The sequence below is a fragment of the Solea senegalensis genome, linkage group LG2 (assembly GCF_019176455.1).
Source record: "Solea senegalensis isolate Sse05_10M linkage group LG2, IFAPA_SoseM_1, whole genome shotgun sequence".
In the NCBI taxonomy this organism is placed as follows: Eukaryota; Metazoa; Chordata; class Actinopteri; order Pleuronectiformes; family Soleidae; genus Solea; species Solea senegalensis.
This window is the reverse complement of record NC_058022.1, coordinates 20,808,298-20,832,195: the sequence shown is the minus strand read 5'-3', so window position 1 is coordinate 20,832,195 and position 23,898 is coordinate 20,808,298. Positions and strand designations below refer to the sequence as shown.

The window sequence follows — 23,898 nt, the reverse complement described above, 5'->3', positions numbered from 1 at the left end:
TGGCCTTGTGATTGACTGGTCACCTGTCTAGGGTGTAACCCACCTTTTGCCTATGTCAGCTGATATTGCCTCCAATGATGAGGATAAAGTGGTAGACAATAGATGGATGATTATGGCCTCATCAGCCAGCTCTTTGGTAAAATATGAAGATAAAGCACTTAATTTAGAATGTGGGAATACCACACTGATATGAACTGCAGTATAGAATAAAGAAATAATTTGTTCAGCAAATGAAATTAAGTTTTATTTCAGGTTTTGATGTATAGATGCACTGCTGTAGTGCAGTTGCAGCATGACCCACAGCAGACGAAAGTGGTTGACTGGTCTTTGGGATAATGAGTCTTTCATGTGCTAACCTGTGTGTGAACTGTTAGGCTGCCCCACATTAACACATGTCAGGACTCAGCAGCAGTTGCACTCCATTGTTTCGAACAGGTGGTGAAGTCATGTTGTGACAGGTTTACACTTGTTCCCCATTTCTAATCTCTTCAGGAGTCTGCTGGAGGATGAACTATAATGCTTAGTTAGTGTGTATTCAGGACTTAAGTCTCTCTGTTTGAAGTGTGATACACAAGTGTAGAGCTATACCACATTGGAAACAAACTCACACCCTGTTCCTCACTCTTTTTCAAGTTGTCATCTGTCAGCACAGCAGTGGTAGGAGCTGCTCTTCTTGTGAAAATGAAACTGATCTGATTAAACTGTCTTTTGTCAATGTTATTATTGTGCCTCAGTTTGATCTTGAACCGACATGATTTAACATTTGTATGCTGCATTCTTCATCTCAAAACAGGCTCCATCAACTCTTATCAGACCTGACTAAGGGAACGTGTATGTGTATACAGAGGCAGCACATAGGTGGGTGGGGACAAGAAGTATTTATCCCACCAAATCAAACTTGTGACAGACTGGGTTTTTTGAGATGTAGAATTCTCTTCCGACACTTTTCGGGGGTGCTTCTTTGTGTTTTCAGTCGGGCTCAATCCTGTTTGCACTCACTTTACTAGACTGTTGCCTCTGTCTGTTTAAAAACAAATAACTTCCTGTGGGCGGAGCGGGAACACTGTCGGGTGACACAAGATCGAAAATGCACAATGCTGTGGAGCTGATAGACTTAATTGGAGTCGTGTGAACTTATTTGACAACGTCTTGGATGCAGTGTGGCATTTGTTTATCTTTTAAAGTTACACACTACTATTTAAAATTGTGTTGTATCTGAAAAAAAAACTTTAATGTAACGATTATAGATTTTCTTGGTATGATAGTCAGAGAATCACGATATTCTGATTATCACGATTATTAAGCGTTAATTGATTTCACAAGACTATGAATGTGTAACGTCACATGAACACTGCTTATAGGTCTTAAAGTTTCATTCATTTATATATTTCGATGCCAACAAAACAATGTAGCAAATACACTACACTATTATATAGGCAACAATTATTAATCCCCCAGGGGTTTAAATTATTTAAGTCATCAATTGTCATCTATACCAAATGTTTAAGTTTATCTATTTGTATGTGGCCCGATATAAAACGTATCTATTATTGTGGTTTGTTTATTTCATGTTTAAATTACAATGAGACAAATAAATTTGTAATAAATGAAACGGACATCACATTACGTATCACTTAACATTAAGTGAATGCCGTTTAACCCTGAAAGCCGAACATGCGTCATACATTATTAATTGCAAATGACACGCTTACATTTAATCTCCTTCCAATTAAGTGTTTGTTGAACATCAACGTAATTTAATCCAATTGATGTGTGTTTACCTTTACTCGTGTTTCCTCCTTTCACGGCAATTTTTGTGGCACGATTGGCAGGCTGGTCCGCAGTCATTCACAATGACACCATGGTAATTTTTTTTTTAAGCTGAAAAACTCCCACATGACTGATTTGATTCGCTTTCTTGGAGGGAATAACTCTTCCTCTGCCATAAATTAACAATCGGGAACAGTTCTATTCTGCAAATTGCATGGAACACAAACAAAACAACACAAGCGGTAACACGTAGTTGTTGTGTAACTTTGTTTTCATTCCGTTTGAGTTGCGCTGAACTACCTATATGGTTCCGGGCTTCGGTCATAATCTTTTCAGACGGTATTGAGGAATTGTTACGATTAATATACCGTAGTGCTTAATACCACAATTAATTGTGAAATCGAGTAATCATGTTATCCCTACTTTCACTACATCTAAACACACACACACATGTTTTGACCTATAACACATCAACTCTGCTCCTGACATACCTGCTGTCCACACTGTCTCACTGTTTCAGAGGCAGTAACATGGAGACATGGTTGCATTTTTGTCTGGACAGACTGAATCTGAAACCTTTAAAAACATTGACACAGCTAGTTGCATTTGGGTTGGATTTATCAGTTGCAATTCAACCATAAACTGTGAACAAAATCCACTTTCAACTCTTAATTTCAGTATCACATCATCCTCTGTCTCATAACAGAACATTATAAATGAAGATTGATGATATATTGTGACACCCGTGTATCTACACCATACATGAAATACAAAATAATGATCAACATTTTAGTGTAATCTCAAAGTAGAGAATCAACAAGGCAAAAAAACACAATTAGGAAGCAATATTGTGTTTTGTGGATGCAAATGACTGCACCTTCATAACTATAACTATTGCTCTGTTACAGGGCAAGTTTGTTGAGCATTGCTCAGTTGTGGGGAAGTTTGTTCTAACCTAACCAGGATGTGTCGGTAAATTTGCATATCACTTCTAACTGACATACATATGCTCACCAGACATGGTAACAGTGTGAAACTCTCTCTGAATGCAGTCTGCTCTTCACTGCTTGACTGATTGTATGTGGTGTTTCTGAGGTTGCACTTTCCTGTTGCTGCTGCTGCTGGAAGTCGTGACTTGTCGTAGTCTATTTGTGGTGGCAGGAATGTCACCGGGCTGTAGCAGCAGCAGCAGCAGCAACAGCAGCAGATACAACAACCAAACAGCAGGTTCCCTTTGACCGATGCCTCTTTGAGTGGTGACCCAGGTCTTGAAACAGACAGACAGCTCAACAGTGATCACTGCCAGTTTTTTTCTTCTGTCACATCTGCACACCAAAGTGAAAGTCTGTGCGTTTAAGTGGTAGAGGGGTCAGGTTCTCCAATGGCGGTTCACTGACAGGAAAGCATGGCAGCCTTGATGAGTTGGCCCATTCTGAAAAAGAGTGTTAAAAATAGATGCTCCTGAAAGATCAGCTGTTGCTGCTCCCCTGTTTAGATTGGGTCAGTGGGTGGGGGAAGGGGATGGAGGAGAGGTGTGAGAGATGTCACTCAACAGCTGGTCACCCTGGTGGCGTGAAAATGGAAAATCTTCATGGACGTAATCAATGCTGTTTCAGTGTGTTAGGCATTTCAGTGTAGTGCACATACCTGGCGATGTTTGTAGTGTGACTTTCTACATGAGCTGTGAAAGTTATGGTTCATCATGATACATTATTTCTCCACTCCCCTTAGGATCAGAAGGCACAGAGGAACTGATCAGACTGTCAACCAAAACTGTTTACTATAAAGTACTAAGTAGAAGACCACACATGAAGAAACACTGTTGCCCCTAATTACTAGAGCAGTGGTGATTTTATCACATGGTCCAGTTATGTGAGATTCATTTGGACTCTAGTGTGGTGAGGGTGGATTACTGTGAATCAATGTCATTGTAAAGACTCTCATTACTTACAGGACAACAATGACTGTAGTTGGTTCAGTTGTTAATATTTGAAGGTTCATTTGATTGTAAATCCGTTTACAATTACAGTTTCTTGAATGCATCTGGAGTTTGTTGTTTTTTCTTGGAGAGAATTGAAGTGGAATTAAGAAGTAAAGAATTTCCCTCCTGACAAAATCATGTCTGATGTAGAAATATAATTTTAAGTCTAGGTTCAGGTTGAGTGCTAACACCTTTTCTTCCCTTTTAAAGGGGACATATTATGCAAAATCAACTTTTTAATCATTTTAATACTTACATTTGGGACTCTGGAGGCCCTACCAATCGCCAAAGTGTTCCCCCTTAGGGTAAATATGGTCCCCCTTAGTGTGTATATATAGGAGATAAAACTCGCAATGTTGAATTCTCTGCATTGTGAACACATTTCACCGCAAATGTTGCCAAAAGTAAAGTCAACAAATGTGTGTTTGTGTGTGCGCACCACTTTGCATCAGATTGTTTTGTGAACCTTGGTCTGGACTGACCAGAAGATTAATAATAAAAAAGGTGCTATTACATTACCACTGCTGTGGAGAACAGTGAGCACACAAACAGCAGTCGCCATATTTAGTCAGTGACCGTATTTAACCGACATACAAACACACACATTTTTAGGAAAATGTCAAATAGAGCTCATAACTGACCATTCTGACAAATGCTGTTGCAGTCTACATACTACAACTTCTTCCATAGCTTCCTCTTGTTCAGAGTCGGACTCTGGTTCAAACATATATGGTTGAACCGCAAAGTTTCCTCTGCCAGCCATGTTCCTCCCACGGTTCATGTTCAACTGTTGTCATGGCGTTTTAGTAGTCTTTTAACACGTTTGTGTTGGATATTCGATCAACCCACCGTAAATTTGTTTGTAGTAGCATGATTGCTTGAAATGTTGTGCAAATAATGGTTAAAAAAATATGACTGAAATTAAATTTTGATTAATTGTTCAACCCTAGTACCCATCGGTATAAATGATGAATTAGCATCCCTAGTGTGGAGCAGATACATGAGGCTAGACCTTTGGTTCCATACATCATCTGTACAACATCAGCCAGATTTTTTGTGTTTAGTGAGTTTTTGTATATATAAACAGCTGTTTGCAAATTAATGCAGATTAGTTCTAAATTTGATTGCTAATGCATTTTCAGGGTGTTCCTTAGGGATGCAGCAATATTTGGCATTTTAGTGAACTGTTTAATACGCCCTGTTCGGTTCAATACATAACAGCAAACAACTTTATTTCGGTACGTTTCGGTCCGTCACAAAACTTAAGCCGTGCATTGCGTGCGATTAGATCCACTCAGGAGCAGACATGAGAGCACTGCTGCTCAGTGCCATGCATTGGTCATGCCGGCTTCAGAGCCAATCTGAACGTCGCTGAATTTCCCCGGAGCCAATCACAGCTCCACATGCAAATGCTGAGCGCTGCCTGAACATTGCAGAAACAATGGCGAGTGAACGATACTCCAAAAAAAAAAAATCTGAAGAGGTACCGTCTTCGTTTAAGTGTGAAGACGCCCAGACACACACACAAGGACGTTGACAGCCTTGTCATGTTCACTTTCGATTGCATTTGTAGTTCTTTCTGTGAGTGGGTTTATTTGTGTAGTTTTATGTTTGCTGTTTAATTTGATCTAATAGTGCACTATTGCTGGAATAGAGTTTGTGGTTTGATTATGTCTGTGCTTTTAATTATTTTTACAATGCAACATTGAGTAATTTTATATTAAGATATTGAAACTGTAACGTTACCGTGGCCCACAAAACGTGATGCATACTGAACCGTGGGAAAACTGTACTGTTGAATCCCTAGTGTTCCTCCTCTTTCGCTCTCCACATGGTTTCTTGACTTGTCGACAACCAGCTCCTGCACAAACATGATTTGTCGAACTAAAAAAGGAAACCAGAAGGTTTTTCATCCCAAACTCTTGTTCCTCCCCTACAGATTTTGCATATTCAAACACAGAATCTGTTTATATTTGCTTATGTTTACATGCAGTCCCTAACCACCTGCATCAAGTGAGACACTATTTTTAAACCAGTTTAAAATGCTTTGCTCTTGCCCAACCCCTAGTTACAGTCCTGGAATTTGGCCCAAGGCAAACTTAAAATTTCTTGTTGTGATGATCCAGTGTCAGTTTGTGTTACAGTCTTAAGAAAACACCCAGATGTGTTGCAGTGTAAATCTAGAGTGAGCACATACTTGGCCTGTTGAGGTTGTTAAATTTAACTGGACAAATATTGAAATATATATTATATAAATATATATTATATATTAAGTAGCGAGTTGTGTTTCAAAATGTTTGTCATTGGTTGTGATGTCATTAATGAAAGGTTGTTGTTTTCAACACTTCCAATAACCTCATAATATAACATGATAATTATATTAACAATATGAATACAAGAATTGATGTAGTAGTAATACATTGTTGATAATAGATGCTGCTTTTGTTACTAAACCTGACTTATGGTGTATTTCCACCAGCTCCACTCGTCTCGCCTCGGCACAATTAGGTTGCATCTCCACTACAAAAAGTACCTACTTAACATGGGCAGAGTCATCACTGCATGGCTGAGTGAAACTGCGGTGACTTTGTTTTATACATGACACACACACACAACTGACTAGTGACTTTACACCAGACTCCTGTAGTTGTTGGAGATTAACCCACGTTTTTAGGATTTTAAGTGATCTACAGTTTGGCGCTGTTCGGCTTGATTTGTGTGTGGGACGTCTCTTCCTGTGATGGCACACTGGCCAGTCAGTGGCCAGCAGTCTGACCAATCATCGCATAGTACCACGTTTGTGGAACCTCGCCTGTGCAGGTACTAAAAATGGTACCTGATGCCAGGTACTATGCTAGTGGAAATGCTACTTAAACCATGCTGTGGTGTGGCGAGGCGAGTAGAGCCGGTAGAAATGCACCATTAGTAGTAGTAGTTCTGCATTTTATTCTTCTCATGACAAATGTATTTAATGAGACCCAGTTTAAAGCCTGTATGAAATGTGGCAGCTGTCTAAATCGTTCCATTGAGCTCAGTTAGATGGAAAGATGGATGTGTCTGTAATGCGTTCAGGGTTTGCATGTGAACAGTGAAACTTAAAATTGAAATACATGAACTGAGATCAGGCCACAAATACAACACACATGTATTTTCACAAATGTAATCTGCACAAGACGATGATGCATCAGCCTCCTCTGTCCACAGCGTCTCAGCAGGTCCCACATAATAGTCTGTTTTGTGTGGTGAAGAAAACAGTCAAAACGGGGGATTAAATTACCAGGTTGCTTTACTGTGTGGCTTTAAGAAGCTCACTGAAGTGTTGAAGAGGACTGAGTATTTAGTGCAGATTAGTCTGGGGCTTGACGGCAAGGAAGGGGAAGCCCACCACACAATCCACGTCTCATTCAAGTTATCCAGGAAACAAGGCAGCAAGGCCTTGTCCCTCATGTAGCCACAGCTAAGTTAATCTTTAATGCTGTGTTGAAGTAATACGCATTTGCACAGTGAAAGGAAATGAGTCAAATCATCGTAAATAGTCAATGTTTTAAATTCACTCTGACTACTCTCAGTTTCACATGGATGTTTGAATCATGGTGAATGAAGCAGGATTAGACTTAACCAGACAGACATTTTCCAGCATTATGCCATGAAGTGCTTAAATGACTATGAGTTGACTGAACAATCACTTGTGCATTTCCTCAGATACACAAACTGCTGCCTTTAGTTCTGCATGACTTGCCAGTCTCATGTCTCCTTAAAAGGAAGTGGAGGCTCAGTGTGTGTAATGACTTCCTCTTGATGACATCATCACAAGCACAGCCCATGCAGATTGTTATCACAAACTCCTTCCTGTTTATTTGCCACAGCTGGGTTTTCCTCCAAATCTTAGTTGACAGTGGCGTGTGGGGATCAGTTTCCCTGAGGCTGCTGATGCACTCCTGACCTTTGAGGGCAAATTAGGTTGTCAAAGTCAAAAGGATGATCAAAGTAAAATGGTCTAACACTAGTTCAAACTATATATCTAACTGTGCTGCTGTGGCACCTGAAATAGCAATTTGGAACACTTGTCACTTCTCTAGATTTAAGGATATACTGGGTTCCCACGATTCCTTGAAATCCTTGAAAGTTTGTGAATTTGAAAACAAAATTCAATGCCCTTCAAAGTTTTTTTTGAAATTGCCCCAAATAGACATGACTGATGAAAGTGCTTGAATTTTGTGCAATAAAATGAAATAAAACATTTTTGGCCTAATAATATATTGTAGTCTATTGGTTTGATGCTAGTTGTTGAGACTTTGATATATAAACAAATGGAAATAAGCAAGGACGTGGAAATAAGAACAGCATGTAAAACAATAAATGTTAAATGAGTGCAGCAAGTTTGTCCTCATTTTTTAATATAAAATTAAAATCAACATTGTTTATTGCTTCGTTACAATATCCAATGGTAGTATTTACAAGGTTAACATTAATTTGAAGAGCGTTTTCCATGAATTATTTATTTATATGTTTATTTCGGTCATGTCAGTTAGATCACTCATCATCACACATCATCTTAGTGTAGTTCATACAATACACATAACCGAAAGGGAAAGCGGGAGAAGCAAAAGCTTATCTAGTCCTTCCCCCATTACCCACAGAATACATACATTCATTGTACAATAATTAATGAATGCATGACTGAAGACTACCTGGTTGTTGTTGTTTGTTCTTGTCATTGCTGCTTATCCCTCTCTGGCTGTAAACAGCGCACTGAGAGAACATAATCAACAGGGCTCGGATGTAATTCCTCCAACAAGTTGCAAATTTGGATTACTTCATGATTGCTGGTTGTTGATGGGCTGAAACCAGATAATTAACAACACTGCGCTGTAGAATGCATGCTGAGAACTTTCACACAGTGAAGTTTCTCTTTCAGCACAACCATCAGACTAATATATCTTTATTTATCTCGGCCTATTATCTTTGTTCAAATTCCCACAAATCTCAGATTATAACAGAATCCTCAGGATTTAATTAGCAAAATAGAGTGACAAAAATCCCTCCCCAAAAGTACATTCATTATATATTCATTCAATCAACCAACCATAAGATTTTTCTTGATTCTTTTTGGAATTCAGTTGCGGGCCGGATTAGAAGTTTTAGGGGGCCGGATTCGGCCATGTGGGCTGCCAGTCGATGATGCATGGTATATGTAGACTAGCCCTACGCAGAACAAATGTCAAGTCTTAATTACTAGTGGTGTTGTGGGCACTGTTTCCACCATTGCCATTGACGTGAGATTCCATGCAGAACAATTAACATTACGGAAGAGAGGAGACTAACAAAGACTTGTTTGGCCAAGATCCCAAGGACAGTCACTTTACCAGATGCAGAGTGTGCTGCAAATCAATAAAAGTGGATGCCATGAGCAAAGGAGCTCTTACAAGTTGCCCTCCCATCTTAAACTGTGTCAGCATTCAGAAGTTTGACTGAATTTAATGAGCACCAGAACAGGCAACAACCACACTCCACTCTTCTACATACTCTCCTTTGACTCTCCTGCGTCTCCTGCACAAAATAGTGAGGCTGTAGGCTACATTCAAGTTGCTTCGAGAGTCATTTTCAGTAATTTTAGGCTTTGACTATGGCTTGGAAGCAGGAGGGAGTTCTCACTGCCCTGCAGGTATAAGCACTCGGTGTGGCTCAGAATGTAAGCTGCTACACTGAGCTGTTGTAGTTTACAGAGAGGAGTGTTGTGACAAAAGTCTGTTTTCTTTGGGTCTAGCAGTGCATAGAAGATAAACAATGGTTTGGACATCATGGGTTTTCTTCTGAATGACTGTATGCATCGAACAGTAATGTTTACTTCATGGCAGTTCTGGTTGAGTATACTCACCGCCGCATACATACCCATCTCTTTTAAGATGTAGTTATCACTTGTTAGTTAAGTCATAGTCACAATCATAGTATTATGACCTATTTCCTCAGTGCGGCCATAAACAAAACCCTCTGCTTGGGTGTCAGTGTCCACATACACATCAAACATCCATATTTATATTTTCACACAGAAAATATTCATATGTATAATATTCATATGCATATGGATATGAGACTGTAAAGGTAGCGTGGAGAAAAATGTAATCATTTAGAAATAAACTTGGCCCCTGTTATTCACTGCACCCAAACAAGCTACATTGTGTAACATCCTGTAAGCTCTAGAATACTCCCATCATGCTTCACTAGCAGTGAGAGTTACACCAGTTACAACTGCTGTTGCTTGTAGCTTCAAGTTCAGGCTACAGGATTCCTCTTATCACTTCCATAAAGAAAAACAAGGAAGACCTGACAGTGGTGTTGTCACATTGCACAGATGACAAAACTCTAAAAATTCAAATAGAAATTTTGTTTATTCGGTTAACTTTAAAGCACTTGGTTCAATATTCTACATTCTAGTAAATTTTTGAGCATCTAAAACAATCATCTTTCTTGCTTTATTACCGTTAGCCCGTGGATGCAATAGTATAATACTGTATATAGTTCACACACAGGTGACGGTAGGGTTGAACACGGAATAAAATATGATCTCTGTTATTTAAAATACTAGTGCAGTACCTGTTTTGTTTTTTTACCGCTATGTCTTGCATTTCATATCCAAACAATGTCAAAGTCGGCACTGCATCACTGATGAAAAACATTCTGCCTCATCACCCGAGTTCATCAATAAAGCTCCAAATGCACCACATCTTATTGAGATTGTCATGTGTGATGATTAGATGGATGATATTTTGGGATTTTGAAAATACAGAATAATTTTACGGGTTGCACTGCATTTCTTCACTGTTAAAACCCCAGCTGCCTTCGACGATTTATTTTTAGAAACGTTTAAAGCATACAATTATGTTTCTTCCTAGCCTGAAGTAGCCTGAACAGTTGCTAACCAGTTTGTTCGCAGTGCTGAGAGCTCTACAGCTGTTCCATGGTTTGCGGTGCAGTCTGAGGTCGACTGGCTGGGTTGTGTGAGTGGAGACAGACTGAGAGACAGCAGCAGGAATTCCTTGAGCATGTTCTGAGTGTGTAGGAACAGCATGTGTCTACATGGCCCCAACCATCAAGTTTTGTTGCTTCCTTTTAAAAATCTTATCAATACAATGTTAAGAAAGGTGTTGGTCTTGTGTATTTAAAGGCACAACATTGTTGGTGTTATTAATTAATAATTACATGTCACTTCTGTCGAAACCTGAACTGGTCCGCATCACCTACATTGGTACTATATGTAACCTCTGGTTTTGGGTCTGTGTCACAGAAAGAACTAAAGCAGGGGTACTTAAATACAAATCTTAAAGGGCCACAAAGATTTTTGTCAATGACTCAAAGGTCCATTTATTGAGGTCGGTCAGGCCACATGCGATATATTGTAATTTTCAAAAGGAAATGTCCTTTTTATTCAAAACAACAAAAATATGAACTTAAATAAAATATAATTTCCATTTTGACATAAAATAAATAGTTGAATAAAACAAGAAACGAGCCCTGTCGCAAGAAGAAGATCAACTGCTGGAGATCGCAAATGACGATGGCATTAAAAGTATGTTTGAGACAATAACTCTGCCGGTGTTCTGGATTAAAGTCATGGCAGAATACCCTGAAATCGCCACAAGAGCACTGAAAACCCTGTTGCCATTTCCGACATCCTATCTGTGTGAAGCACAGTGAGCGGGTGCAGTGCAGCTCAAGTAAGGCTCTCTGTAGTAACAGTGAAAAGAGGAAAAGTAGGATTGATTTTATTATGGCTGGCACAGAAGTTATAGAATTATTTGTTTGTTAATTAGCTGCACTGCCATTATTATGGAAAATGTCATTAAAACTGATTTGAAATTTCCCTAAAATTACATTTGTGACAATTTGCTCACATGTTATTATACTGTATAGCAAAACCAGCAATTAAGTGACATGAAAAAAATATTACCAACTGACAACTGGCTTATTTTTTTCAAGGACATTCAACACGGTTTTCAAAGGCTGATTGTGTTTACTAAAAAAACATAGGAAGCAGATACTGCTTTGTCACACTTGTTAATTTGAAAACCACAATGAACTCTCAACTTACTCAAAAGTGTGATGTTACTGCCGTAACAATTACAAGTTGGCAGATTAGCTCTTAAACTTGTTCTGAAGCCAAGACAGAGTCAGTGATTTAAACGTCCACAGCCTTTTATCACAAAAAACAAACATATTTGCAATATTGTTATGTTTAATCAACAGTAACTCCTCCAACAGACTATGGATCTGGGTATGACATGGGTATGACGTATGTAAACGGTGACACAACTCAAATCATTTGCTACAATGCTGGTTGTAAACAGAATAAGATGCAGCAAACTCTGAGAATATGGACCATGTTTATGACTAAAAGACGCTATGCTGTGTGAATAAGTTTGTCTTACACGGTCAGAAACTGTTTTACAGGCTGTCTTTGCTTGCAAGATTATACAAAGAGTGTCTCACAGAACAGGCATACGGTTATTCATTTAGTAAGTCTTCAAAGTCACTCAAAGTTTTTTTTTTCTTTTTTCAATTTTGTCTCATAACTTTTTTTTTAGATGGCATAGTTTTCAAGGTTGCTGAAAGAAAAGCTTCATTTATTCATTTCTGCTCCATGTGGTAAAATGACGTCAGTTGACTCATGTCTGTGGCTGTAGAATGAGCTGAGCTTTTTCTCAGCCGATCCTTTTCAGGCAGCATTTGGGAGGAAATACACGCTTTTCCAGGAATGACCAAACTATTTCTTTTCTTTTTTCCAAGTCCGTCCCACTGTTCACAACAGGATAATGGCAAACTGTGTGTGCATGCATGCTTTATGGTCCTGCCTTATTTTAAACACAGTCAAACTCCCAGTTGGTTAGAAATCTAGAGCATTTCTGTTTGCTTTCTTTGTCCACCCTGTCAGCAGTCATAGTCATTAAAATGCCCGTCCATTTTGGTGGTTGAAGACTGGCATCCATGGCGTGGGAAATAAACTGAGTGCAGATAAAGTCAGGCCAGGCAGGCATTTAGTTGTGGTGCCACTTAAAGACTATGTGGTCTCAGATTGTCAGCAGACACAAGGGTCAAATTGACAGACTCCAGGCCAATACAGCTGTCCTCTGTAGTCACATGCTCACTGTAAGGTCATGAAGTGCAATTTAAAGCCATTATGTGTGTGGTTAATCTGTCAAACCATTCATTTTTATGACGTGTGGTTTTATTTGAAGAAAGTATGAAATATTTTAAATTGACCATTTTGAAAGAAAGCACCGCCTCTCAGAATTTTGAACATGGCATGAACATTGACAATATTCCAATCGGATTAATTCATTCGGGCTGTTCAATATGATAGGATGGTGTTTTTACAGGCCTGTCTGTTCCACAGCTCACTGACATTTTTCATTTTTGTTACTATGCATTAATTAATTGGTTACAGTCGGCATGTGAAGAGGTTTCTAAGCAATACAGTAAAAAATGCTCCAGAAAATAATTTCCCACCTACCTTTAAACTCTACTGTTTTTCTCTTTGTGAAACCCTTGTGTTTTATTATCTGTCAATTCATAAACTTTTTTTGTAATGACCCAGCTTATTGGCTCTCTCTCGAGAACCATCACCCCATTGAAATGGTGCTGAATGAGACTGGTTTTGATAGAATCTAAGTCCATGTAGGTCATTATAAATAGCTGTGAAGGAGGACGAAGCAACGTGTGTGATTCTGTCTTTTGGCCTAGTTAGGTAGAACTTTGTAGCTCAAGTTTCTATATACAGTTATTCATACAGTATACAACATACACTAAGGATATTCAGATGATCCAGGATTCCACTTATTTACAATGGCTGACTGCATGGTGCAGCTTGATAAAGGCAACAAAAAATATATATATATATATATATTGTTTTTGTTTTATATATTTTAAAAAAATATCTCAAGAACAAATCTTGATATTTTATAGGACTTTGTCTGTCCTAAAACTGTCAACACCTTAAATTGTACAAGCTCAGTCTTGATGATTATATTACAATACAACTTTCATATCCTGAGCAGTTCCTGTTTGATGACTGTCATAAAAATACAGCAGTAGCAAGACACAGATAAGGACACAGATAAGGGTACTGTGCCTCAGAACATCTATAATATCACTTTTCACGTCACTGTTGAGAACACAAAACTATTGTATCAATGTCTTTTTTGCTGAAACCTCATCCCACTAGATAGATGGATACTTTATTTGTCTCCTCTGGAAAATTGCTTTGCAGCAACAATCACAAGGTGTTTCCTCACAGTCACAGTAACAAGCATCACATCAAGTCATTTACATTGTCATTGCACCTTAGCAGTATTCACTTTCCACTGTAACATATTTGTTGTGATGTCATTTAGCAGACGCTTTTATCCAAAGCGACTTACAGTAAGTGCATTTCAACATTTGGGTACAAACAAAAGCTAGGAGTAAGTAAGAGCTTCAAGTAAGCCAAACTATAAAGTGCTAGTCATAAGCGATGTATAAGCAAGTGATTTTTTTTTTTTTGTCGTCGTCTTAGTTGAGGTAGAGTCGGAAGAAATTTGTTTTTAGTCGGCGGTGGAAGATGTGGAGGCTTTCTGCTGTCTGGATGTCGATGGGGAGTTCGTTCCACCATTTGGGAGTTAGGACAGTGAACGGTCTCGACGGGGCAGCGAGCCAGTTTGCCGATGCAGAGTGGAGTGGGCGGGGTGGGGTGTAGGTTTTGATCATATCCTGGATGTAGGCTGGACCGGATCGGTTTGTAGCATGGAATGCAAGCACTAGAGTCTTGAAGCGGATGTGAGCAGCTACAAGTAGCCAGTGAAGGGAGCGCAGGAGCGGTGTAGTGTGGGAGAATTTTTGTAAGATGAAGACCAGTCGAGCTGCTGCATTCTGGATGAGTTGCAGAGGTTGTATGGCACACACAGGGAGACCAGCCAGGAGGGAGTTGCAGTAGTCCAAGCGTGAGATGACAAGAGCCTGGACCAGAACCTGTGCCGCCTTCCGGGTTAAAAGAGGCCGTATCCTTCTGATGTTGTGCAGCATGTATCTGCAAGATTGAGCCGTTGCAGCAATGTTGGCAGTGAGGGAAAAATGGTCATCAAGTGTCACACCCAGGTTCCTTGTGGTATGAGAAGGAGCTACCACAGAGTTGTCGAGGGTGATGGTCAGATCTGTGGTGGGAGAGCACTTTCCTGGGAGAAAAAGAAACTTGGTCTTGTCCAGATTGAGTTTCAGGTGATGGTCAGACATCCACTGAGAGATGTCAGTCAGATAAGCGGAGATCTGTTCTGGTGCATGTGTTTTTGGAGCTGGGAAAAGAGAGAATGAGTTGGGTGTCATCAGTGTAGCTGTGATAGGAAAAACCATGAGAGTGAATAACAGAACCAAGAGAGATGGTGTATAGAGAGAAGAGGGCCCAAGACAGAACCCTGGGGGACCCCAGTAGTTAGAGGACAGGGTTCCGACAAAGATCCTCTCCAGATTACTCTGTATGTCCGGTTTTGAAGATAGGATGAGAGTAGGGTTAGTGCAGAGCCTGAGACATCTAGTTCTTGAAGGGAGGAATTAAGGATCTGGTGGTTAACTGTGTCAAACGCTGCAGAAAGGTCCAAGAGGATGAGCACAGAGGAGAGAGAGGCAGCCCTGGCAGTGTGGAGTTGCTCAGTGACAGCAAGAAGTGCAGTTTCGGTCGAGTGACCTGCTTTCAAACCAGACTGAAGAGGATCAAGAAGGTTGTTCCGGTGAAGGTAGGAAGAGATTTGATTAAAGATAGCACGCTCCAGAATTTTGGAGAGAAAAGGAAGAAGTGAGACAGGTCTGTAGTTATTTACTTCAGACGGGTCAAGGGTGGGTTTTTTAAGGAGGGGGGTCACTCTGGCCTCTTTAAGAGAGTCCAGAAAGCAACCAGATGATAGAGATGTGTTAATGAGGTCGGTGAGGAAAGGAAGAAGATCAGAAGCAATTGACTGAAGAAGGTGAGAAGTGATAGGGTCAAGGGGGCAGGAGGTGGGGCGGGCAGGGCAGAGGTTATTAGGGAAAGAAATTGATCATGAGATAGAGGGGTGAAAGAGGATAGAGAAGGAGCTGAATTTGTGGTTGATAGAGTGGTGAGATCAGGAGGTGGGGTTGAGAAAGAAGAGTGAATGTCATCTACATTTTTTGTGAAGTGGTTGACAAAGTGAATTGGTAGGAGGGAGGAGGGGAGTGGGGGGGGTCAAGGAGGTTAGAGAAGACCGAGAAAAGTTTTTTGGGGTTAGAGAAAGAGGATTAAATTTTAGTCAATTTAACAACTTAATGGCCTGTGGTAGAAAAGAGAAAAGTGTGTGTGTTGCATTTAACGTTGTTGTTTTATTATTATGAAACATACTAAACAGTGCTACCAAACTGTTTTCCTATAAAAAACCATAGCCCTAAAAGAAAACATACTGTATATAACAGAGCATTTAGGCCAAATCACATTTATGAACAGATTTTAACCAGATTAAAACCATTTTTACTACGCTGTCTCTGCTTTGGCAGATTGCCAGCTTCCATCTTTTCTTGACCAAACCACCTCCGTCTGAGTGAGGTCAATTTCTTCAACCTGCATGTAAGCATATTAAGTTAGTAAATTAATATGGAATGGAAGGTGTGGGACAGCCAAATTCTCCACTGCCTCAGTCAGTACACAACCGCAGTAGTCTATTCTACTGCACTACATAATTCATTGAATATGTGGCATCACAAGGTGTGTTTTATTTATTTTTTGCTAATCAGTGACATCATGTGAGTCAGCTCAAACATTAGTCAAACAACTGAGGTATCACTGCAGGTGACAGAACACATTGCATGTAGGGATGCACTAATCCACTTTTTTTCCAGATTCGATCCCAATACCTGAATTTGGATATCTGCTGATACTATTCCGATAAGGATGCTCTGTTTGCTTTAATATTATTATCATCATTATTATTGATTTTGTATAAGTCTGTAGTAAACTCCTTTATACAGGCAAGTATGATATGTACGAACATATGCATGTATGTCCTAAGAGGACTTACTTGAGGTAAGTATATGGTCAGAAAAGGAAGTAAGAAAAACAGGACATCCTGTTAACAGGAAAAATCCCATCCTGAAAAAAATATGCAACTGCCAGGGTTTCAAATTGACTGTCAATATTTATTTAATCCACGACAGATACACAAAAGTAGTCCAATAATGTAATCTCTAGTGTATTAAGTGTAAACTTAAAGAGGAACTAGACCCCTGTTCTGAAGCTGACTCCGCCCAATAACTGATTTTAAAAATTTACAAAAGGTGGGCTGGGAGTTATCGGTGAGTGGGGTGGTGAGTGACGACCACAGGGGGCCTGACGATCGAGTGACAACAAGTGCAAATCGGGCAGCTTGCTGTGGTATTTCCAGTGGCAGCTTAGAACTGCCTTTTTATATTACATGTCATTTAGAGACTTACAAGGGAATTGAGGAGCTACAACCTGTCAGGGGTGGAGTTGACCATGATGTCTTTTGCACACAGCGTACCGGTCTTAACCACTGAGCTCCCCCACCCCATTTAGCACGAGACACACACATTTCAATAACTTTACACACTCAAATGCCACACATGACATTTCCCACACTGATAAGTGATAAAAGTCACCTCAAATAAATTAATAATCTATGAATTGATGATGCGAAGGCAGATTGCTGTGCGTAGTTCATTCACAGCTGTCTTGACTTAGCGACCTATCAGCCAATCAGAAAATAGTATTCACTGTTGCTGGGCAGAATGGACATGCTGCCAGCTCAGCCAAGTTACACTTCACTGCTGCCGTCTCACGTCCGCCCGCTTCCACACAGCTGCACAGCTGGAGTCACGAGACTAGGTTTTTTTGCCTCTTCTGGCACAGAAATCCACTGTAAATGTTGTAAACACAACAGCAGTATTTCTACCAACCAAATAAACAGGAGCATGCTGCGCTCGCAAGGACTCTTTCTGTGATGTTTTAAAGTGAAGTACGATATGGTGTCAACACGGGATCTTTTATTCTGAAGAGTAAACCAGATGTTTTATTTTCCTACTTCCTCTCCCACGCTGAATTCATGCAGCTCTGCTGTGCTTTCCCCCCCTTACTACTGTGTCTCTGGGGTTGTGGCTAGAGGAGGACGGTTAGTGACAACAACATAGGAAAGTGACGGCAACATGGGAAGAGCCAGCTAATACGAATATTCATATGTAATGGGAGGTGTTTAGCCAGAGAAGGCAGTAAAAAATTTCAACACCCATTTTTAACACAAAATACGTAATTCAAATACTTTACACAAAACTACTAAGATTTTGGCCTGGATCAGTGAATAATATTACTAGATAACCATATACATTAATTTTAACCTGAAAAAAGTGGTTTAGGGGTTTAGGTACTCCTTAATGGATTTCCCAGGGATTTAATATCTCTATAATGGATGCTGCGATTGTAGCTCGGTTGTGTGTTTTTTACCTGAAGCACCACACTCCCTAAACTGTGTGTATCTGAGTCAACCCAGTGCACACTGAGGCTAATCAGGACATTGGGCAGACATCTGAAGTCCAAATATCAGTCGTAAAGCTCAGGGTTGGAACTCCTTTTAACCTCTCAACTACCTTTGCGGACACTCGGTTGTATAGTTCAGGTAGCACAGTCTCTGATAAATATCTCCTGGGTGGTAAACTATATCCTGGCTGCAAGTATTCTATCAAGCTGCGAAATCCTTCGTTTTCCACAACTGACAGCGGTTGGTCATCGAGTATAATGAAGTTGACCACCCTCTCTTTAATCCCCTTAGCTTTCACGTTGTCTGTTGGAAATTTACCTTGTTTTTGGAATGACTCCAGGATTGATTCCTGCCGGCTCCTCTCGTCTTTCTGCCCCCTGGCTAAAGGTGGTACTTTTTCAAATGTTTTATTAAGCTCGTAGTCTTATAAGTCGTGACAAAGCTTCCACCTCTGGGTACATTGGCTTTGCGAATGTTGCTGTCTTGTCTTGTGGTGTTTGTAATGTAAAATATTTCCACACAGCAGACCTGTTGTGTTAAAAAGTTGGTTATCCACAGTGCTGGTCAATGCTCACCTGATAGCTGGCTGTAAACTGTGGAATGGATTTCCTGAACGGAGACGTGCATCATTACTCCGCGTCTCATTGAGACACGCCTCCGTTCAGGAAATCCATTCAACTTTTTGCAGCCAGCTTGCAGAGCAGTCAGGGAATCATTAGTGGAGACATTTCAGCAGACGACATTAAACGGATCGGAAATGAATTGCATGCATATTGATGTGCCTAGTATTTGTGCAGGTCAAAATTGTTTTCAATTACATGCAATAATATTCATTGTAGATTGGGGCTGCCCATGGCCTAGTGCAAGGGTCACCAACACAGTGCCCGCGGGCATCATGTCGCCCCTAAGGACCACATGAGTTGCCCGGCAGCCTGTTCTAAAAATAGCTCAAATAGCGGCACTTACCAGTGAGCTGCATCTACTATACGTTTTATTGTTTTGTTTTTTAATAATCCAACAGCCCACGGCCCCTGGTGGACCGAGAGGAACAGAATACCATTGATTTCATCCAAAACAAATGACCAAGATACAGCCCGTTCCGTATCCAAAATGTATCCAGTATAGTAAAATATAGAAATAAAGCGTGGCATATTGATATTTATCTGTTTCATATCTTGTTAAATCATTGTTGATATTTATTATGAGAAATCATTAACATGATCAGTGTCTTCACATAGCTGAGTATCATTAATTATTAATAATAACATAGGTAAAGGTAAATTGAGCAAATTGGCTATTTCAGAAGTGTGTATCAAACTGGTAACCCTTTGCCTTAATCGGTACCCAGGAAGTAGCTCTTGGTTTCAAAAAGGTTGGTGACCCCTGGCCTAGTGGAAAGTGAATTTGGATTATAACTAAAGGGTTGCCTCCTTGAATCCTGACAGATCAAGGACTGGTTTACCTCTGGGCAAGGTATTCAATCACCATTGTGATTGGGTACACCTAGTGCTAGATAAATGGGAGGGTTGCATCAGGAAGGGCATCCAGTGTTAGCGTTTGTTGGCAGTCATGGAGGACTTATTAATTTCTATTTGGGGACAGCTCTAGTTCCAGTCAACCACCAGTCTGGCCATTCTCCTCTGACCTCTGGCATCAACAAAGCATTTTTCCCCCCCTTTTTTTACCCTTGGGATGGTTGTATGTGAAAATCCCAGCAATTTCTGAAATACTTCCTATCTGTTACTAACTACCATGCCACATTTCCAGTCACTAAAATCACTTTTATTTTCCCTTCACATGCTCAAATTCAGCGGCTGTCTTGTTGCTGCCATTTCATTTGCTCTTTGATAGTTTTAATGTGATATGATTGTCTGCATGTCCAACTACTGAAATGTACCCACTGAATACACACCAGTGACAAATGGCAAGCAGTTTGAGTAAAAAAAAAGAAAGTAAAAGCTTGGTGTTCAGTGGAGTAAGTGCATGCTGGTACTTCATCCTCAGAGCGAAGTGGTCAGCTTAATGGAGGTTTTCACTTCTGTCACTGGAGGGCAAAACGGTAAAGCAACATTCCTTCCCCTGACACTGCAGCTTTGCTCATGGAAGATAAAATGTGGTTTAGTCTAGACACTTCTTAATAGGTACACTTGAACGTAGCTGCATCAGCACAGCCATGGCAGTAGATTTTAAGATTTGTTTTTTTTCTCTGTGTGTCTGCAAGTCATGGGCAAACTGTTTCTCAAGGACAATGAGCAACCAAGGACTAAGTGAGTGAGAAGAGCACTCAGCAGCAAGTGTTTCTGCAGCATGTCCTCATCTTTATGACAACTCTGTCAAGGAGATTTTTTTTGACTAACAAGTCATGAGATGTTTTTGCATCAGCCAGTCAGCTGAGATGTTTTTGCATCGGCCAGTAAGCTGAGATGTTTTTGGCTGATTTTTGTCACATTATTTACAAATTCCCCCTTTTTGGAGAATTAAAATCTTTAAATGACCTGTCAAACGTAACTGAAAATATGCATGAATAGCAACTGACACTTATAACCTAACCTATAATTAGAAAGCTGCACACATACACACCTCTGTGAATATATAGTCTGTTGCTGGTAATGATAATTGCCGTATAAAAATGTAAGTAGGTTGACTCTGTGTTGTTTACTTACTAGATTTTGATGTCATAATCAAAAAGCATGTCATATTGTGTGTTTTGATAAACATTTGGATCACAAGGTGCATGGAACCTAACATGCTGTGTTTCTATAATGGAACGGTTTGGTTTGGAAAGGCTCTTGCCCTGGATCAGGCTTGCATTTCAACTAAGAACAGTACTTTGACTTGGTAGAAGAGGTGTTGGCCTATGGCAATATCAGCAAGATACGTAGCGTAACAAACCATGACAGTAAATGCGACGCAACAGACGGCTTGGGTGGCGGCTGTATGCTGGCATATTTGTCTTTTTCCTTATTCTTCGTGGTGGAGTACTATTTAAAATTGCCCAGACTTCCATGGGATTCAGGTATCGGGATCAGGAGTGTTGTGACCTCACCATACCATTTTACTCTTGTACCCTAAGGGAAGGGTGCCAAAAAGTGGAACAGTTGGGGCTGGTTATTTTGGCACTATTCCTAATAATAGAAACGCAAAAATGTTTTTGAACCGCTCTGTACCAAACCGAACACTGTACGAAACCGTGTTTCGTGGAAACATGGCTATGTTGAACACATGCAGGTTGTTCACTGCAGGGTTAAAGGTGTATGCAGCAACATGCCCTAACCTTCCAGGCCACTGTAGTGCTTCTCTCCACCTCTGCCATATCTGTACAGCAGATTCAAGCACATGGGCATTTCACCGGTTACTCTGTCACCGCTCCATGCAACTGCAAACTACAGCCAGAATAGACACTGAAATTGTGTATAGAAATAAGCATTCACTGACTCAAATGGATTTAGAGGCTTGACACTTCATTTCTGTCCAAACCCAGCAGTGCAAGTGGGTGTGGTCAGGTGTTTTTTTATAGTTGTGACTTTGCACAGTGTTCCATGGTGAAAATGTTTTTTTTATAAGTAATACTTCCACATCTAAATGTATTATTATGATATGCAACTTAGGGTTACAACCAATGATTATTTTCATAATTGATTAATCTGCTGATTATTTTCTCGATCATTTGATTGGATGTTTGTCCATGATTTTTGGATTTTTGATGATTTTTGATCATGATATTTATCCATCAATGCAGAAAAATATTTTATAAGTTTGACTATTTGTTTCCAGTCATTACAATTATGAAATTCTTAACGGTCTTTTTTGTCAACTAACCAAAGGTATTATGTTGTCTTATAGGCGCAAAGACACCAGAACATTATTCTTTTCAGCTTTTTCTCTTAAGAAGCTGAAATTGCAAAACTTGAACTCACTCAGAATTATTTAAAAATAATCACAGGAACGGCAATGTGTCAGTGAGGTTTCCTCTCCATTTGTGGATGAACTCATATTTTAGTTTGTCACACATTACACTTTATTCCAGAATTTGTTAATGTAAAATGTAAATGTTATGCATGTTGCATATGAGGATGGGTGTCATTATTGTTATTTTAGCCTTTTATTTGTGGCCCGTTGCTTCCCTGCTGTAGTTGATTCACAGTTTGAGTTCGAGGCATAACCTTTTACCATGCTTCATTATTGCTATCTATTGTCTTCTTCGAACATACTTCATCCTGTTTTTGAATGACTGAAAAACACATTTTCAGTATTTTGTCATTGAAATTTTATTTAAAGTAGTGTTAATCTTATCTATCTTAGGCTCCATCTCATGAGCCCAATTGCATTGCTTGTCTTGCAGAGCAGACTTGAAAATCTATTCACGTCCCTATTAGTTAGAGAAAGTTTTTTGACAAATGTTTTAAAGAAATGTGAACCGGATGAAATGAGTCATGTGTGTGTGTGAGAAAGAGAACATGCTTTCCTTTAAAACTGACTCTTTCTTTGTCTGTTGTTTCCTGTTGCTCGGTCATGATGACTGACACTGGGGGGGAAACACAAGGAGGGAGCGCTTACAGGGACCCCACCTAGAGGCAAATAGGCTGTAATCACACAGTGTATACCGCAAAGTCAGAGGAAGGAAATGCTTACACACACTGTGTAAAGCACACATACACTACTCACTTTGAGAGAAATCCTTTTAAGGAAGAAGGCCTGCTCTTGCCCAAGAGCTGAGTGGAGCAAAGGCAAAGCTCTGAAATACAAACGTAAAAATACATGCCCACATTTACACACAGTTGTGACTGCATGTCTGAAAATTGTTACACGAGTGTATACTTGTAAATATAATTCAGTAGATGTATTCAGAGTTAAAGGTTCATGTGATACTCTAGTGTTTATAGACATTGGTAATCCAGTCAAGTGTGACACACCGCAGCGTCACCACTGACATGATTCTTCAGTCACACATAACACAGCAGCATTCCATGAAGAATCCACATATAATTTGACAGCTGTCAAAATGTCTTGTGCTTTTTAATTTTCATTAATGTGTCCCCCCTTTCTTTTCTCAATAAAACTGTCGAGGAACTGGACCATTGTTCACATGCTGGACATAGTTCTGACATATTTTTTAACAGGTGTAATTTGAGCCCAAAGAAAAGGACTCATGACTTCTCTTTTTTTTGTCTTTGTCACCCCTCAGGCTGAGGCCAGGCTGGCAGCGAAGAGGGCAGCCCGGGCAGAGGCCAGAGAGATCCGCATGAAGGAGCTGGAGAGGCAACAGAAAGAGGTATACAACTCAATATACCCTTGTATAAAGCACTTAAATATGCACTATGATAATACTATTTTTTAAGACATGAAATGAAAAGCACCTTCTTTGCCACAGAGAAGCCTGCCATATGTTGTTTTGATCAAGAAAGAGAGTATTTACGATGAGAATTATCTATTACTCAATGTCCAATCTTGTTAGCCCAAATTCAGAGCTTAATATTTTCAGACTTGAACATTTAATATAAACAGCATTATCACATTAAGCTCTACCACATGTATGTTTCATTACATTACATGTCATTTAGCAGATGCTTTCATCCAAAGCGTCTTACAAGGGAATTGAGTACAACCTGCCAGGAGTGGAGTTGA

At 39.8% G+C, this 23,898-nt stretch overlaps 1 protein-coding gene across 2 annotated transcripts in view; it reads left to right on the top strand.

The window, feature by feature from the left end:
- lrrfip1a (leucine rich repeat (in FLII) interacting protein 1a) overlaps window positions 1-23,898 on the top strand; it is a 59,736-nt gene that overhangs the window by 1,701 nt on the left and 34,137 nt on the right. For both annotated transcript variants that reach the window (XM_044018347.1, XM_044018346.1), the window contains exon 2: window positions 23,459-23,545. In XM_044018347.1, the coding sequence (XP_043874282.1) occupies window positions 23,459-23,545 (87 nt within the window). The remainder of the gene's footprint in view (window positions 1-23,458; window positions 23,546-23,898) is intronic.